The sequence below is a fragment of the Bos taurus genome, chromosome 14 (assembly GCF_002263795.3).
Source record: "Bos taurus isolate L1 Dominette 01449 registration number 42190680 breed Hereford chromosome 14, ARS-UCD2.0, whole genome shotgun sequence".
In the NCBI taxonomy this organism is placed as follows: Eukaryota; Metazoa; Chordata; class Mammalia; order Artiodactyla; family Bovidae; genus Bos; species Bos taurus.
Window position 1 is genome coordinate 57,185,011 of NC_037341.1, and position 15,287 is coordinate 57,200,297.

Below are 15,287 nucleotides of genomic sequence, written 5' to 3' on the forward strand. Positions count from 1 at the left end.
TGATCTATATATCAGTGTCTCTTTTGCTGTCTCGTACACAGGGTTATTGTTACCATCTTTCTAAATTCCATATATATGCGTTAGTATACTGTATTGGTGTTTTTCTTTCTGGCTTACTTCACTCTGTAAGCGTCTTTTAATTTCATGGCTGCAATCACCATATGAAGTGATTTTGGAACCCCCAAAATTAAAGTCTGACACTGTTTCCCCATCTATTTGCCATGAAGTGATGGGACCAGATGCCATGACCTTAGTTTTCTGAATGTTGAGCTTTAAGCCAACTTTTTCACTCTCCTCTTTCACTTTCATCAAGAGGCTTTTTAGTTCCTCTTCACTTTCTCCCATAAGTGTGGTGTCATCTGCATATCTGAGGTGATTGGTATTTCTCCTGGCAATCTTGATTCCAGCTTGTGCTTCTTCCAGCCCAGCATTTCTCATGATGTACTCTGCATAGAAGTTAAATAAGCAGGGTGACAATATACAGCCTTGACGTACTCCTTTTGCTATTTGGAACCAGTCTGTTGTTCCATGTCCAGTTCTAACTGTTGCTTCCTGACCTGCATATAGGTTTCTCAGGAGCAGGTCAGGTGGTCTGGTATTCCCATCTCTTTCAGAATTTCCACAGTTTATTGTGATCCACACAGTCAAAGGCTTTTGCCTAGTCAATAAAGCAGAAATAGATGTTTTTCTGGAACTCTCTAATGTGATAAGTGTTCAGTAAATTGTGCTCATGAATCTGTCTAAACTGTATCATGAGATGTTTGTACATTTCTAATCAATTTTTGCTAGGTGATGGGACAAGTAAGATATGTTTTACATGCCTATTAGTTATTCTTAGTTATATACAGTACCTAAGACCTTGTAGTAACAATTATCTTGTACTTGTAAATATTGGAGATATATATACACATACATATAAGGCAGCTAGCACAGTGGGCTATCCTAGGGATTGTGGTGGTGGTATTTTAGTTGCTAAGTCATGTAGGGATTGAGGACATGAAAATTTAAATATGAAAATGGTTTTAACAACTCAGTTTTCTCATTCAGTTGCAGTTCAGTCTTGAACAAATATAATGTTTGAGACATGTAAAGCATTTTTTAGTAGAATGTAGACCATTTTATTATCCTAGAGAAATATTATTTGAAAAGAAAACACAGCTAAATAAAAAACCCAAAATAATAATTTTTACTCTTTGTGAAGATTTAAAAGTTTTTGTCTTTTATCTTAAGGTACTAAATCAAACATCTCGACTTGAAATACAACTGCTGGAGAATTCATTATCAACCTACAAGCTAGAGAAACAACTTCTTCAACAGACAAATGAAATCTTAAAGATTCATGAGAAAAACAGGTGAGGGTTGTTGTATTGCAAAAATATGAACATATGTACTTATATCCTCCACCTTCTGCCACCTCTTAAGATGGATGTAATTTGAAAAAAATACAGAGGCAAATTAATTTTTAATATAAAAGGAAATGAGAGTCTAAGGTGACTATAGCAAGTATGGCAAAAATAAGATTAATACTATAGCTTTCACTCTTGAAATATTTGCTTTTTATAACTTTTAACACTAATTTATCTAATATTCTGTTGTTCAAATCTTACTATATCCACAAAAAATAATTCTATGACCAAATTTGGTAACAGAAAATATTAAGTTTCAGTAGAACCAAAATCTATAGTGATAATGAAAAAAATAGAGCCTCTGAAACTCTAAATTGAATTATCACTTTATCTGCCCTCAACCATTTACAGACCTACAAGATGGTTGAATTCAGAGTTCTTGCACTAGAGAGAAGCACATTTTCTTTTCAGAAAATTACTTCCCTATCAAACTGGTTCAAGAGCTGTCTCCCCTCACCCCCCATTTAAGGTCATTAACTCTGAACATAATACATTTCTTTGGTTAGCTCTATAGACAAATTGATAAAAAGGGATTAGATCTGATAGACAGAGTAACTGAAGATCTATGGACAGAGGTTCCTGACATCGTACAGGAGGAAGTGATCAAGACCATCCCCAAGGAAAAGAAATGCAAAAAGGCAAAACGGTTGTGTGAAGAGGCCTTACAAATAGCTGAGAAAAGAAGAGAAGCTAAAGGGAAAGGACAAAAGGAAAGATATACCCATTTGAATGCAGAGTTCCAAAGAATAGCAAGGAGAGATAAAGCCTTCCTCAGTGATCAATGCAAAGAAACAGAGGAAACAATAGAATGGGAAAGACTAGAGATCTCTTCAAGAATATTAGAGATACCAAGGGAACATGTCATGCAAAGATGGGCACAATAAAGGACAGAAATGGTATAGACCTAACACAAGCAGAAGATATTAAGAAGAGGTGGCAAGAATACACAGAAGAACTGTACAAAAAAGATCTTGATTACCCAGATAATCATGATTTGTGATCACTCACCTAGAGCCAGACATCCTGGAATGTGAAGTCAAGTGGGCCTCAGGAAGCATCACTATGAACAAAGCTAGTGGAGGTGATGGAATTCCAGTTGAGCTATTTCAAATCCTAAAAGATGATGCTGTGAAAGTGCTGCACTCAATATGCCAGCAAATTTGGAAAACTCAGCAGTGGCCACAGGACTGGAAAAGGTCAGTTTTCATTCCAATCCCAAAGAAAGGCAATGCCAAAGAATGTTCAAACTATTGCAAAATTACACTTACCTCACACGATAGCAAAATACTGCTCAAAATTCTCCAAGCCAGGCTTCAACAGTACATGAACTGTGAACTTCCAGGTGTTGAAGCTGGATTTAGAAAAGGCAAAGAAACCAGAGATCAAATTGCCAACATCTGTTGGATCATTGGAAAAATAAGAGAGTTCCAGAAAAATATCTACTTCTGCTTTAGAGACTATGCCAAAGCCTTTGACTGTGTGGATCACAACAAACTCTGGAAAATTCTTCAAGAGATGGGAATACCAGACCACCTGACCTGCCTCCTGAGATATCTATATGCAGATCAAGAAGCAACAGTTATAACTGGACATGGAAAAAGAGACTGAGTCCAAATAGGGAAAGGAATATGTCAAGGCTGTATATTGTCCCCCTGCTTATTTAACTTATATGCAGAGTGCATCATGTGAAATGCCAGGCTGGATGAAGCACAAACTGGAATCAAGATTGCTGGAGAAATATCAATAACTTCAGATATGCAAATGATACCACCCTTATGGCAGAAGCAAAGAAGAACTAAAGAGCCTCTTGATGAAAGTGAAAGAGGAAAGTGAAAAAGTGAGCTTAAAACTCAACATTCAGAAAACTAAGATCATGGCATCCGGTCCCATCACTTCATGGCAAATAGATGGGGAAACAATGAAAACAGTGACAGACTTTATTTTGGGGGGCTCCGAAATCACTGCAGATGGTGATTGCAGCCATGAAATTAAAAGACTCTTGCTCCTTGGAAGAAAACTTATGACCAACGTAGACAACATATTGGAGAAGGCAATTGCATCCCACTCCAGTACTCTTGCCTGGAAAATCCCATAGATGGAGGAGCCTGGTGGGCTGCAGTCCATGGGGTCACGAAGAGTCGGACATGACTGAGTGACTTCACTTTCACTTTTCACTTTAATGCATTAGAGAAGGAAATGGCAGCCCACTCTAGTGTTCTTGCCTGGAGAGTCCCAGGGATGGAGGAGCCTGGTAGGCTGCCGTCTATGGGGTCGCACAGAGTTGAACACGACTGAAGTGACTTAGCAGCAGCAGCAGACAGTATATTAAAAAGCAGAGACAGTACTTTGCCAACAGAGGTCCATCTAGTCAAAGCTCTGATTTTTCCAGTAGTCTTGTATGGATGTGAGAGTTGGACTGTAAAGAAAGCTGAGTGCCAAAGAACTGATGCTTTTGAAGTCTGGTTAGAGAAGACTTGAGATTTCCTTGGAGTACAAGGAAATCCAGCCAGTCCATCCTAAAGGAAATCAGTCCTGAATATTCATTGGAATAACTGATGCTGAAACTGAAACTTCAATACTTTGGCCACCTGATGCTAAGAACTGACTCATTAGAAAAGACCCTGAGGCTGGGAAAGATTGAAGGCAGGAGAAGGGGATGACAGAGGATGAGATGGTTGAATGGCATCACCGACATGATAGACATGAATTTGAGTAGGCTCCGGGAGTTGTTGATGGACAGAGAAGCCTGGCATGCTGCAGTTGGGATTGCAAAGAATCAAACACAACTGAGTGACTGAATTGACTGAACTGATAGATATATTTTATAAACAATTAATCATCTCAGGTAAGTGAAATGGGTCTTACAGATCTTGCAACCAGGATGATTTATAAACTCATTATTTTGAAATTACTAACATTCATGATGGACAATTCAGTCAAAATGCTGACCTCTGTAAGACAAATATATTTTATATTAACTGTATTTTCTTCTGGATATTTGGACAGCTTGAAGAAGTTTCAGTTCTTATGTATTATTTGATTTAAAGATCATTGTGTTTCTACAAACTAGTTCAATACCACTGTCTTGGTGGAACAGGAGTTTCCACCATATTCCAAACCAAAAAAACACCTACAATGAACTTCTAGTTCTCCTCTTCACCTTATAGATGAGGAAACAGACTCAGTGGAAGTGAGTGATCTATCCAAGGTCACACAGCTTCCGGTGGCACAACTGGGAACGTAATCCATGTTCTTTGTTCCTAGTCCTATCTTTTCCACTGTGGCACATTCTCACAATACCATCTGCAACCTAGAAGGAATTCCCAACTTTATGCTAAGTGTAGACTTTAATGACAATGATTATAATTAAACTTTTACATGAAGAAGATAAACATGACTTTGGTATAGAGTCCAAATGGGGTCACTCCATGCTCTATGACTTGTATTTCTAAGTTCTACATTCATTTATCTTTGTACTGTGTCATAGGGTAAACTGTGTAACTATAAATAAACTCAATAGGACTTTACCCTGAACTAGTTGCATGATGAAATGTTCTGGAATTGAAAATCCTGTTTAAAAGTACCAAAACCTCACTGCAGATTCACAGTAACCAGAGACATACATGTGACAGGTATACTTGACTGCACCTATCCCTTGATTTAGGGTCCTACCATGCTTTAACTTTGTTACTAAAAGCACACCTCATTTATAATCATGTTTCAAGATGCTATTGTGAAAGATTTGTCTTTGAATGAAGAAGTAAAATAATGACAGTTTTGCCTTATTTTTAGGTTGTTTTTAGAATTCTATAAATAACACACATTTACTGTAGAAAATGAGAAATTTCAGAAGAAAATTAAAAACCATGACCCCATCACATTGAGAGAGCTTCATATGTTGCTGTAAAAAAAAAACATAAATATATTTTCTTAAAAAGTTGTATCATGCTGTACACACTGTTTTGCAGCCTTCTTCGGAGATTCCTCTAGTATAATTCTTAAAAACTACATATTATTTCATTTTATAGATGTATCCTAGGGTGGTTTTGATTTATCTCGCATTAAGTGTGTTACCACACGTGGTTTCTTTGTTTAGAAAGAAAGTCATCAACATGAATTTAAGCTATTCAGTCCTCCACCTGCTGACATGCATGTCGTCTCTTTGTCCGTATCTAACACTGTAGCTGTCAGGATACTTTAAAGAAACTGGGAAGCCTGAAAGGGCTCACCCTTTCCTACAAAATGAAATGACTTTCCTAAGTGTCACTTGTACTCAGCTCTTTCCATCTCTCCTTGTCTCTCTCTTCTCTTTCCCTCCCTCCTGCTCAGAGTCATCCTTTCTCTTTTTTCCTTCTTTTTTCAAGATTATAGCAGTTCCATTTTCTAGCAGTACAAGCATTTCAAAATGTATTCAAGGATTTAGGTTTTAGCTTGAAATTCATTTCTGTGCACATGCTGTAAAAAATTTACATGCATTGACCCTCAAGTGTGATGTTGCTGCACATGTGGCTCCTGGGGGTATTTTTCTATCAAAGTGCTGAATCTTCTAGCATTTCTATATCTCTATAATTAGCTGTGTCTTCTGTTGATGGATCCATGTGTGCAATGGAGTGTTGGTGGGACATCTATTCTTAAACCAAGTATATTCTTCCACAAACCACTTCGAAAAAAAGTGTTTTTCTTTATACAAGCCAGAAATACGTATTTGTGATACACAGCATACTTTCCCTGTTATGTTTATTGTTATTATTTATTTTCGTATGTGAAATGGAATTGGAGAAACTCTGCCAAGGTCTTTCTAGAACAACGAAGAAATGTGCCCCCCCCCCCAACACCATTTAAGTGGATCAAAGGTCAAGGTCAAGCACAAAGCTGTTTATATATTTTTAAATAGTTTATTGATCATTCCTCCTATTCCTTAAATGAATCTTAATACTCAAATGCAACAAGAAGCTATTTCTACATCGAAGCATCTCTGAAATGTAAGAACAACATGCCATTAGTTGGCCAGGTCTGGTTTGGATCAGCTAATACACTTTGCAAAGGGGATTATCTAAATTAAGCTTTGCTTCCTCCCCAAGGAATGTCAGAAGTTGTGTCTGGGTATGTGACTTACTAGTTTTGAGTATGATGGAGCTTCAGCTGCCAAGTCAGTGAGCCCTTCAAAGAGCCCACCACTTCTTTGGCAGAACATGGAGGAATATTTTATAGACAGGATTATACTACACAGTCATGCTGAGAGGTCCTGCTGATCTGCATCCAGACAAACTGACTGCATCATTTGTGGGATTGAAAATAGAAGGCTGGCCGCATTCGACTCACTTCTTTCTCCCCTGAATGGTGAAAGGCACAAAGCAGGAGCAGGATTAACGACACTTGCTCTGGTGTTTGTTTACCTAACAGTCTAGAGGGGGGCGACTCCAGGAAGCTTCCAGTTTGCAATTTTTAGAATTTTTTTTTTTTGATTGGATGCTGTCCTAATCTCAATACTTGGTTTTGTTCCTTACCTCAAGGAGATAGCACTTAGAAGTAAGAGATCAGTAGCTGCTCATATAATTGAAATTATGCAACCAAAAACTCAAGAAATGGGAAGCATTAATATTTACCACAAACACAAGGTTGGTATTGACAAACTGAGAGATGTAATTGTCAACTTATTTTTTATTGGATTCCTCCAGTATGTTTCCTGCCACTTCTGCTCAAAAAAATAAAGAGTAAGACTGGGAAAGATGTCATAATGCAAATTCCTTCAGCTGAATCAAATATGTAACTGCATCTTTTGGTGTAAAGATACGGTCAGCTGACCAGATTTTAAGACACTTGATCTCTGACTTAATCCCAGTTGTTTCCAAGGTTGGAACATAGCCAAGCAAAAAGAAAAATAAAAAAAATCTAGAAGAAATTCTTTGGCCTCACCAGGGTACACGGAAGGATAAATCAGCTGTGTACTCCATGTGTAGGAAGATGGAACCCTTGAGCTTTCTTGTTCAAACTTGTATCAAATATGCAGAATGAAGGAAACTCTTCCATAAGACTGTTTAAAGTGAAACTACACAAGTGGTGGTCATTCTGACAGTTTCAGAAAAATTCTTTACTGCCTACCTATCTAATATCAGGCAGGTGAGCATATGAGCTAGGTGCTTTACCTAACTACTGCTAATACTCCAACTAATCCTCCAAAGTGTTTAGCATCATTTTTATTTTATATTAAGTGAGTTGGACTATAAAGAAAGCTGAATGCTGAAGAATTGATGCTTTTGAATTGTGGTGCTGGAGAAGACTCTTGAGAGTCCCTTGGACTGCAAGGAGATCCAACCAGTCCATCCTAAAGGAGATCAGTCCTGGGTGTTCATTGGAAGGACTGATGTTGAAGCTGAAACTACAATATTTTGGCCACCTGAGGCTAAGAGCTGACTCATTTGAAAAGACCCTGATGCTGGGGAAAATTGAGGGCAGAAGGAGAAGGGGACGACAGAGGATGAGATGGTTGGATGGCATCACCGACTCAATGGACATGGGTTTGGGTGAACCCCGGGAGTTGGTGATGGACAGGGAGGCCTGGCGTGCTGCAGTCCATGGGGTCACAGAGAGTCGGACACGACTGAGTGACTGAACTGAACTGCACTGAAAGTTTCAAGAGGTCAGGTAACTTGCTCGGGACCAAACAGCTGATATATTGCAAAATTAGGGTTCAAGTCCTTGATGATTCTCTGTCTTAATTATTATAAAAATGTGTTCGCAATGTGATGCAGCCTGAAGATTAATTGATGTGGTTGTCAAGTTATCCTCTTAGCATAATAAAATACAAATTTGAAGAAAGGAATAGGAATTGGTTTTGGCCTATATATAGATCATTATTTATTCCTTCTAATATTAGAGTAGGCAGTATAACTATTTTACCTTGGGAATTCACTGAACCTATTTGACAAGCTTCATCTGTCTTTTAGATAGAGTTTATGGAAAGTTATTGAGTTAATTTTAAGTGATTGAAATATGCCTAATTTCATGATACTAAATTGTAACTTTCTAACAAATTACTGTAATTGAATAGTGAAGTATTGATTTTTAAATCAGTTAAAACTGTCTTTCTAATTAAAGTTATCCTCCATCTGATAAGTTCTTTATAAAATACTGAAGTAAAATCGCAACTCATCAGTCACTGTTGATACTGCCAATTCCATCTCCTAAATATTTTTCCAATTGGTCTTGTTTTTTCTATTTACTCTTAATCTGTTTCTTGGGCCAAAATCCCATTAATTTTTGTCTCAGCCATTGCAGTGACCTCTTTGCATGGCTTAATGCCTTAAACTTTTCAAATCTATCATCCAGAAGTCTGCCAAAGTCTTCTTTCTAAAATTCAAGTCACATTATTTTCCCCATTTTTTTCTTTAGATCTCCACATGTACTAGTTCAGCTCAACCTCTAAATCTCTAGAGAGCATATGCCCAACCCTCGTCTGATTCTCTGTAATGGACTGAGTAAAGTTGTCAAGTACTTTAGCATGAAACATGGTCCATGATCATTAATATCCTAATTTTATAGCCTTACTTTTGAAGTCTTTTTATATTTTAGAAGCATGGTCTAATAACTAAGAGCAGGAGCTCTAAGGTCAGACTGCCTGGATTGGCCTTGATTCTGCTGTAACCTGCTCTGCCACTTATAATTTGTGTGATTTTGAGCAAGTTATATGAACTTTCTGTGCTTTGGTTGTTCTCATTTGTAACATAGGGGTGATGATAATAGTGCATGGAGTTGATATGAGGATTAATTGAGTTATTGCTTAAAAAACACTGAATACAGTGCTTGAAACACACAGTAAGTGTTTAATCACGCTAATTATTAGTATCACATTGAAGACTTGATGTTTGTTCAGACATGATTGATGCTTGCCTTGTTGGGCTTCCCTGGTGGCTCAGCTGGTAAAGAATCTTCCTGCAGTGAGGGAGACCTGGGTTCAATCCCTGGCTTGGGAAGATCCCCTGGAGAAGGGAAAGGCTACCCACTCCAGTATTCTGGCCTGGAGAGTTCCATAGCCTGTATACTGCGTGGGGTCGCTAAAAGTCGGACACGACTGAGTGACTTTAACTTTCTCTTTCTTTTGTCCGAAATGCCCTGTAGAGCTCACACACGTCTGTCCCTTCAAAACTCAATGTAGATATTACCCCTTCCAAGAAGCTTTTTTCTGATTCTGCCAAATATATTTGCTTATTACAACTTATGGGATTACAATCTACCTTGTTTTTTCCTCCTGTCACTTCACTTATCCCATTACATGGGGGTGTGTGTGTGTATCTATCTATGAACCACTGGACTGTGACCTTCTGGAACATAGAAACTGTGCTTTATTTATTTCTGTGCTCATGCTCCCAAGCACAGTTCTCTACATATAGTATATATAATTTTAAATGCTTTTTGAATGTTGACTGATGAACTGGCAAGTGAATTGGCAAATATCCCAACAAATGTCATTTATCTATGTGCACACAAATGCACACACAACTTAAAAATATTTTAATGGAAAACACAGATCACATAGTTTACATTAAATATTGTAAACATTTTCATTGTTCTTAACATAAATAAAATACAGATGGCTTTTATACCACTGTTCTGCATCCCTAAAAGCCCACTGCATGGCAACCAAGGTTATCAGTCCACATTCTGAGGTTCACTAATTCAGCCCTAGATAGTATCTCCTCAGACCATTCTAGACTCATGACTGTTTGCATTTTCCTGATTAATAAAAAAAATCAACACAAGCCTAACTCATCTAAGTGTTAAATTGTACAGAAGTGTATGAATTGAAATTCAAAGTCCCTAATTCCATATTCCCCCACCCCCCACAGAGAATCATCATTAACAGATTTGCAGTTTGGTACCTATTCTTCCAGACTTTTTAATGAATATATTAAAATATACACATGTAGATAGAGAGTACATATTTATCTGTGTGGTTACAGAGATACATACCCATATGCAATTACACATATGCACAAGTACATATTTATATCATGTATGCATATGTGTATACATTGTAACTATTTTTAAAATGCTGGGTTTATTTCTACTTTATAACAATTTATCATGGATATATTATATATTTAACTATATGCTATACCTCATTCATTGTTAGAAATGCACTAAAATTTACAGCTCAGTAGAACTTTCTGTATTATTTTATATATTCAAAGATATTGATAATTATCAGCAAATTTTACATTCTCCCCAAGTGTTCATGGGCTTTCTAATTTCCTCAAACTTTGCTATCCATTTTATTAACCTTGTTTACCTAAGAGGTTATATTGTACATCTTTCCTGGTTATTGACTATTTGAATTCTTCTTCTGGGACTAGCCTATTCATGTATGTTTCTCATTTTTTATTGGATTGTTTCTCTAATATCATTAACTCCTTATATAAGTTATTTAATCGATATTAAAATTTTGTAGTATATATCACAAATATTTTCTCTAGTTTGTTGTTTATTTTTCAGCATGTTTTTTAGGAAGATTTTTTAGTGTTATGAGGTTGTATACATATTTTTTTCTTCTCAGCTTCTGGCTTCCACAGAATATTTAGCTTATTCTTATCTGCCTCAAACTTTAAAAAGTTTATTTGCTGATTGTTTACCTGTAGTGATCTATGTTTCTGTTCCACATTTGAATTACAGAAATATTTAACTTTGTATTTTAAGAAACAATTTACTACATTCAAGTTAGAAAATTCAATATAAATTTAACCTGAACTTAGTATATGCCCTTGTTTGAGTACGGGGATGGAAAGATAATTCTTTGAAAACCATATTTGCAACAAATGTAAGCACCATACAGATTAAAAATTATTTAAAAATTGAAAGAGCTCTGAGGAGATTCAGGCAGATGACAATGAGAAGGTTTCCATAATACTGACACCTACCTCCTTGTTTGAGGGCCACATTTACACACAGAGGACTTAAGGAACTGTCACTACTGTGAATCCAGTTGCTGCTATGGCACGAACTCTACTGTAGGAGACAATCTGAAAGGGAGAACTTTTTCTGTGAAAGTTTCAAGATCTATTCAGTGATTTGAAATGCCAGTGTTTTCCATGAGATAAGCTGGAGGAGGCAGACTGTGAATATTAGGAGGAAAAGTCAACCAAAAACGTCAAGAAGGGCTTTGTATATACTCAATTAGAACCTTTTACTGAAGTTAAAGGTCTGGAGTATTTAGCTTATTTTATTCTTCATTGAAGTGTACCTCTGCCTCAAACTAGAAGTTGAATGCCAAAATTCTATGTATATCTCTTCTCAAAGTGTTTCCAGAAAGAAGAGAAACAGGAAGTACTAAAAGTCCTATGAGGAAACTCTTTGGATTTCAAGTTCAATTTGAATAGATATAAGCACACAGTTTTACTTGTGGCTCAACTGGTAAAGACTCTACCTGCAATGCGGGAGTCCTGGGCTCAGTCCCTGGGTTGGGAGGATCCCCTGGAGAAGGGAAAGGCTACCCACTCCAGTATTCTGGCCTGGAGAATTCTATGGACTGTATAGTCCATGGGGTCACAAAGAGTCAGACACGACTAAACAACTCGCACTTTCCATAAATTACAGTTCCATGGAACACCAATTCTAAGGAATGCATCATAATAAAACTATTTATTTAATTTAGACTTCCCCAAAACTTGACATAGAACTCTTAACTATAGAATGTCTAATAAAAGTAAAAATATTATCAGCAGTGGCCACAGGACTGGAAAAGGTCAGTTTTCATTCCAATCCCAAAGAAAGGCAATGCCAAAAAATGTTCAAACTACCACATAAATGCACTCATCTCACATGCTAGCAAAGTAACACCCAAAGTTCTTTAAGCCAGGCTTCAGCAGTACATGAGCCATGAACTTCCAGATATTCAAGCTGGATTTAGAAAAGGCAGAGGAACCAGAGATCAAATTGCCAACAGCTGCTGGACCATTGAAAAAGCAAGAGAGTTCCAGAAAAACATCTGCTTTATTGAGTACACCAAAGCCTTTGACTCTGTGAATCACAACAAACTCTGAAAAATTCTTAAAGAGATGGGAATACCAGACCACCTTACCTGCCTCTTGAGAAATATGTATGCAGGTCAAGAAGCAACAGTTACAACTAGACAAGGAACAACAGACTGGTTCCAAATAGGGAAAGGAGTATGTAAAGGCTGTATATTGTCACCCTCCTTATTTAACTTCTATGCATAGTACATCATGCAAAATGCCGGGCTGGATGAAGCACAAGCTGGAATCAAGATTGCCGGGAGAAATATCAATAACCTCAGATATGCAGATGACACTACCCTTATGGCAGAAGCAAAGAAGAACTAAAGAGCCTCTTGATGAAAGTGAACGAGGAGAGTAAAAAAGTGGGCTTAAAACTCAACATTCAGAAAACTAAGATCATGGCATTTGGTCCCATTACTTCATGGCAAATAGATGGGAAAACAATGGAAACAGTGACAGACTTGTTTTTTGGGGCTCCAAAAACACTGCAGATGGTAACTGCAGCCATGAAATTAAAACACACTTGCTCCTTAGAAGAAAAGTTATGACCAACTTAGCATATTAAAAAGAAGAGACATAACTTTGCCAACAAAGGTCCCTCTAGTCAAAGCTTTGGTTTTTCCGGTAGTCATGTGTGGATGTGAGAGTTGAAGTATGAAGAAAGCTGAGTGTGAAAGAATTGATCCTTTTGAACTGTGGTTTTAGAGAAGACTCTTGAGAGTCCCTTGGACTGCAAGGAGATCCAACCAGTCTGAAGCTGAAATGCTAATGCTTTGGCAACCTGATATGAAGAACTGACTCATTGGAAAAGACCTTGATGCTGGGAAAGATTGAAGGCAAGAGGAGAAGGGGACGACAGAGGATGGCATCACCAACTTAATGGACATGAGTTTGAGCAAGCTCCGGGAGTCAGTGATGGACAGGAAAGACTGCCTTGCTGCTTGCTGCAGTCCATGGGGTCGCAAAAAGTTGGACACAACTGAGCAACTGAACTGAGCTGAATAAAAATATACTGCATGTACTCTAGAAAACAGTGCATTGGACTTTGGAATTAGCATCCAGGTTTCAGATTATGCATTTAAACCTAAACTAAATTTGTTGCTAAAGGCCATCCATCATCAGGGAAAATATGACTGCTTTGCCTATTGAATTTAGGACAGTGGAGCTGTCTTATTCTTCAGATCAACTTTTTTTTTTAATATAAATTTATTTATTTTAATTGGAACTTAATTACTTTACAATATTGTATTGGTTTTGCCATATATTGACATGAATCTGCCATGGGTGTACATGTGTTCCTCAGATCAACTTTTATAAATAAAAGACTCCGTGCGCAGCTGAGATGGCCTCTGCCTACTTAACTGGATAGGGATAATGTAAGAGGACCAATAAAAGACCTCACGACACAATGGGATATAATCAATATATTGAGTAAGAAAATTAAATTTAATGGCAGAGGGTTTAAGGCAGAAAGAAAATCTCAGTTAAGATTTTTTTTAATGGCTTGGCAAAAAAAATTTGTTTTTATACATGGAAAAGATGAATAGGTTGAAATATTGTGAAAGACAAGCTCCCAAAAATAACCAGATGGAGAGCAGCAAATAGTAAAGGGATATTAAGTTGACGCCTTGATTCTTGGCTGTTATAATGTAAGTATGTGGAAGTAGATAGAGATTGCTTCTGCTGCTGCTGCTAAGTCACTTCAGTCATGTCCGACTCTGTATGACCCCATGGATGGCAGCCTACCAGGCTCCCCTGTCCCTGGGATTCTCCAGGCAAGAGCACTAGAGTGGGTTGCCATTTCCTTCTCCAATGCATGAAAGTGAAAAGTCAAAGTGAAGTCATTCAGTCATGTCTGACTTTCAGCGACCCCATGGACTGCAGCCTACCAGGCTCCTCCATCCATGAGATTTTCCAGGCAAGAATATTGGAGTGGGGTGCCATTGCCTTCTCCGAGATAGAGATTATGTTATAGTAAATCAGAGAAATGAGACTCTAAAGCTAGTTTTCATAACACTGGGTTGTCATGGACAGTTTTCTAGTCTGAGAAGTTAGAACAGTTGGCTTTTTATTTTGGTTCTGATACAGTGTTTGCACAATTTTATACATGGTATTTATAGATTTTTACCTAAATCTAGGCCTTGTAACATCTTCTCATTCTGTATCACTATTTTACTTTAAGAATAAAAAGACATGGGATTTTTTAATGCTCTACAGCAAAAATGGTGTATTACAACAATATAATTAGTAAGTACAGATAGTATATGAATATTTTCTGGCAGAAGAGTTTTGAATTCAAGCCAGTTTGGAAATAGTAAGGAAGGCCTAACTTCCCAAGTAGATAATAACTAATGGATGAGAATTGTTAAAGAAAAGAGGATGGTATTTTGGAAGCCAAATATGAAGAGGTGGAAGGGAGGGGATAAATAGTATCAAAAAGATAACAATTTTGCCTGAAAAAGTCTAAAAATTGTCATTAATGTAAAGGGTATCTTTAGTAAATAAAGTTAATAGAGAAATACTATGGAATAAAAGCAATTAAAGAGAATCCAAGTGAAGAAATGAGACAAGAAAATGACTTGAAGAGATTAATTAGGTGCTAAGACATGCCATTTGTGAAACAGTGCAGCATGTTCCCAATTTGCTTGTAGTTTTTATGCATTTGATTTTTAAGACATATATTTCATTCTCAATCCTGTGAGATGTCTGTGATGCAAAGCAAATTTCTTCCCTGGGTATCCCTTCTTTACTTTACATGAATTTGTATTTTAAAATGACAAGCTATGTTGATGTCTTTTAATACCTAGTAGCCATGGTCGGAGAAAGCAATGGCACCCCACTCCAGTACTCTTGCCTGGAAAATCCCATG

General features: G+C 37.2%; 1 protein-coding gene across 3 annotated transcripts in view; it reads left to right on the plus strand.

The window, feature by feature from the left end:
• The window catches only part of ANGPT1 (angiopoietin 1), a 471,938-nt gene that overhangs the window by 369,841 nt on the left and 86,810 nt on the right, over positions 1 to 15,287 (plus strand). For all 3 annotated transcript variants that reach the window (XM_059893126.1, XM_059893127.1, NM_001076797.1), the window contains 1 exon segment: positions 1,231 to 1,352. In XM_059893126.1, coding sequence (XP_059749109.1) covers positions 1,231 to 1,352 — 122 coding nt within the window.